Source organism: Exophiala dermatitidis, assembly GCF_000230625.1.
Source record: "Exophiala dermatitidis NIH/UT8656 unplaced genomic scaffold supercont1.1, whole genome shotgun sequence".
Taxonomy (NCBI): Eukaryota; Fungi; Ascomycota; class Eurotiomycetes; order Chaetothyriales; family Herpotrichiellaceae; genus Exophiala; species Exophiala dermatitidis.
Genome location: NW_008751646.1, coordinates 1,525,939 through 1,528,159, shown reverse-complemented (window position 1 = coordinate 1,528,159; position 2,221 = coordinate 1,525,939). Strand labels below are relative to the sequence as shown.

Genomic DNA, 2,221 nt, shown 5'->3' with positions numbered 1-2,221 from the left:
TCATCATCATCATCATCATCATCATCATCCATATGTCTCTACAAGCGTCTGTCTCCGATGAAGAATGTTGAATTGCACCATAAATAACACTCTACCACTTAACGGGGGTGCGGCCTCCACCAGGTTAAAATGACGATAGTCATGGAAATCTGCATGACAGGAAGATAATGGAATTTCAGAATATGTAACTACAGTAGAATGACAAAGCAACAAGATGAGTCGCTTTAGCGCCTTCCTGGCTATATGGGAGTTCTCTCTCTCTCTTCTCTACTTCAGTCTTCCCACCACCGTTTTGAAACCATAGTAGACTCTTCCATATACCATGAATGGCCTCTAGATGTCGGCCTTGATGAGGTCTGCGCCTTTCTCGGCCACGGCATATGTGGTGGCCATGATGTTTCTGTTTGGGTAACGTCAGCATGGGTACGATACGATTGTTTTCAAAACAACAACGAAAACGAAGAGCAAACACCTAAAATAAAAAGGGGGAAAATTCAAAATATGCAAAATCAACCGGTTTCAGTCTCACTCACCCTGAAACATGGCCCGGAAAGACAGAAGCATCAACAACTCTCAACCCTTTAACACCTTTAACCCTCAGCTCATTGTCGACGGCTTGGCCAAGCGCACAAGTACCGATCAAATGGTACTGTGTACTAATATGGTTCTTGACATAATCGACCCATTTTTCCTGTGTATCCATGTTCTGGTCCTGGGGAGGCAACTCCCGATCCGCCAGCGACTTGGCCAGCAGAGGGTGACGGGCGACTTTGTCCATCCAGGCTATACCGGCCGCGAGGATCTTTGCATCGACTTCATTGCGGAAGTAGCCCGGGTCGATGCGCGGAGGGGCCAAGGGGTCCGAAGTGGTGATGTGGACGGTTCCACGGGACAGAGGATGTTCCAGACACATGAGCAGCGAGACCTGCTGTTTGCCCGTGGGCGGGGCGCCAAAGAATTGAGTTTGGTCGGATCCCTTTGCGACGTCGAGACGGCATGGGATACAGAAGGTTTGTAGGTTTGCAAAAGTCGGGTCGCGCAGTTGGTCGACAATGACTTTCTCTTGGGCTTTTTCGAAATCTGTTTTTGCCAGCGATTTCGCTTCGATTTCGCGGATCGTGGCTTCGAGTTCCTCGGGCGAGACCAGTGATGCGTACGACACGAAGCCCATCATCATGCCGGGCGATGCGTAGGGGCCCTTTTGGGTCTTTTGGTACACTTCCTGCTGCATCTTCATGTATTGCTCGTCGCGTAGCGCGTCCATTGAGTCGATTCCGGGCTTCAGGTCGAATAGCAGACCGCCCAGGACGTGGTCTTGGAAATTGGCGCCTACTGCTTTGTTCTCCACGGCGCATTCGACGCCAGCTGCGGAGAGGACTTCGGGGTCTCCTATCCCAGATAACTCGAGAAGTTGGGGGCTTTGGATCACGCCGGCGGAGAGGATGACTTCGCGTGTTGCGTACACGCTGTACTTTTGCGACCCGCCATACAAGAATTCAACTCCTTTCGCGGTGTTGCCGTCCAATATGATACGGGTCGCTTGCGCTTCGGTTAACACCCTCAGGTTCGGCCGGTTCAGGTTGGGACGCAGATAGCCTGTGGCCGCGTATGATCGCTTGCCAGGGTCGTCGGTTCGATTGACCACTCCGAGACTGGAGTAGAAACCCATGTGGTCGCCGCTCCAGGCGTCGTGGATCGTCTTCTTGGTTCCTGTCACCTCATACGCCGCTTTGGCAAAGTCCACTTCTAGCGGCATGTACCAGTCGTTGAAGCTCGTGTGGATCGGCCCGTCGTTACCGTGGAACTTGTCTCCCCCAGCTATGGGCATGAACTGCGGATCCTCGTGCACCGGAGTCTTGTCCAGTGTCTGGTGTTTGCGGAAGTACGGAGCGAGTCCCTCCCATCCCCAGCCCGGGTTCCCCATGGCTTCCCAACCGTGATTGACACAATTTTTCGCAGGACGTACGTACATGAGATAGTTAATCGCACTGCTGCCCCCCAGCGCTTTGCCGCGAGGCATGGAGTATATCTTGTTGCCGGCATTGGGTTGGGGTATGCTGGTCATGCACCAGTCGTACTCTTTGCGGCCGATCTGGACAAGGAAGAACAGGAGGTGAGATCAGTCATGTGTACCTCAGCCTTGCCATGTGAAAGGACGTGCGGGTTGTAGGTATAGGACGTCGGGTAGTTGTGAAAGGAGAGCAATGTCTGAGTTGGGGGG

The 2,221-nt window shown here is 52.8% G+C and overlaps 1 protein-coding gene across 1 annotated transcript in view; it reads right to left on the bottom strand.

Annotated features, from left to right (window-relative positions):
• Positions 1-333: 333 nt before the first annotated feature.
• Positions 334-2,221, bottom strand: part of HMPREF1120_00552 (aryl-alcohol dehydrogenase) — a gene marked incomplete at both ends in the record, with an annotated part of 2,212 nt that continues 324 nt past the window's right edge. The window contains 2 exons of the mRNA XM_009154551.1: positions 334-400; positions 534-2,092. Coding sequence (XP_009152799.1) covers positions 334-400; positions 534-2,092 — 1,626 coding nt within the window. The remainder of the gene's footprint in view (positions 401-533; positions 2,093-2,221) is intronic.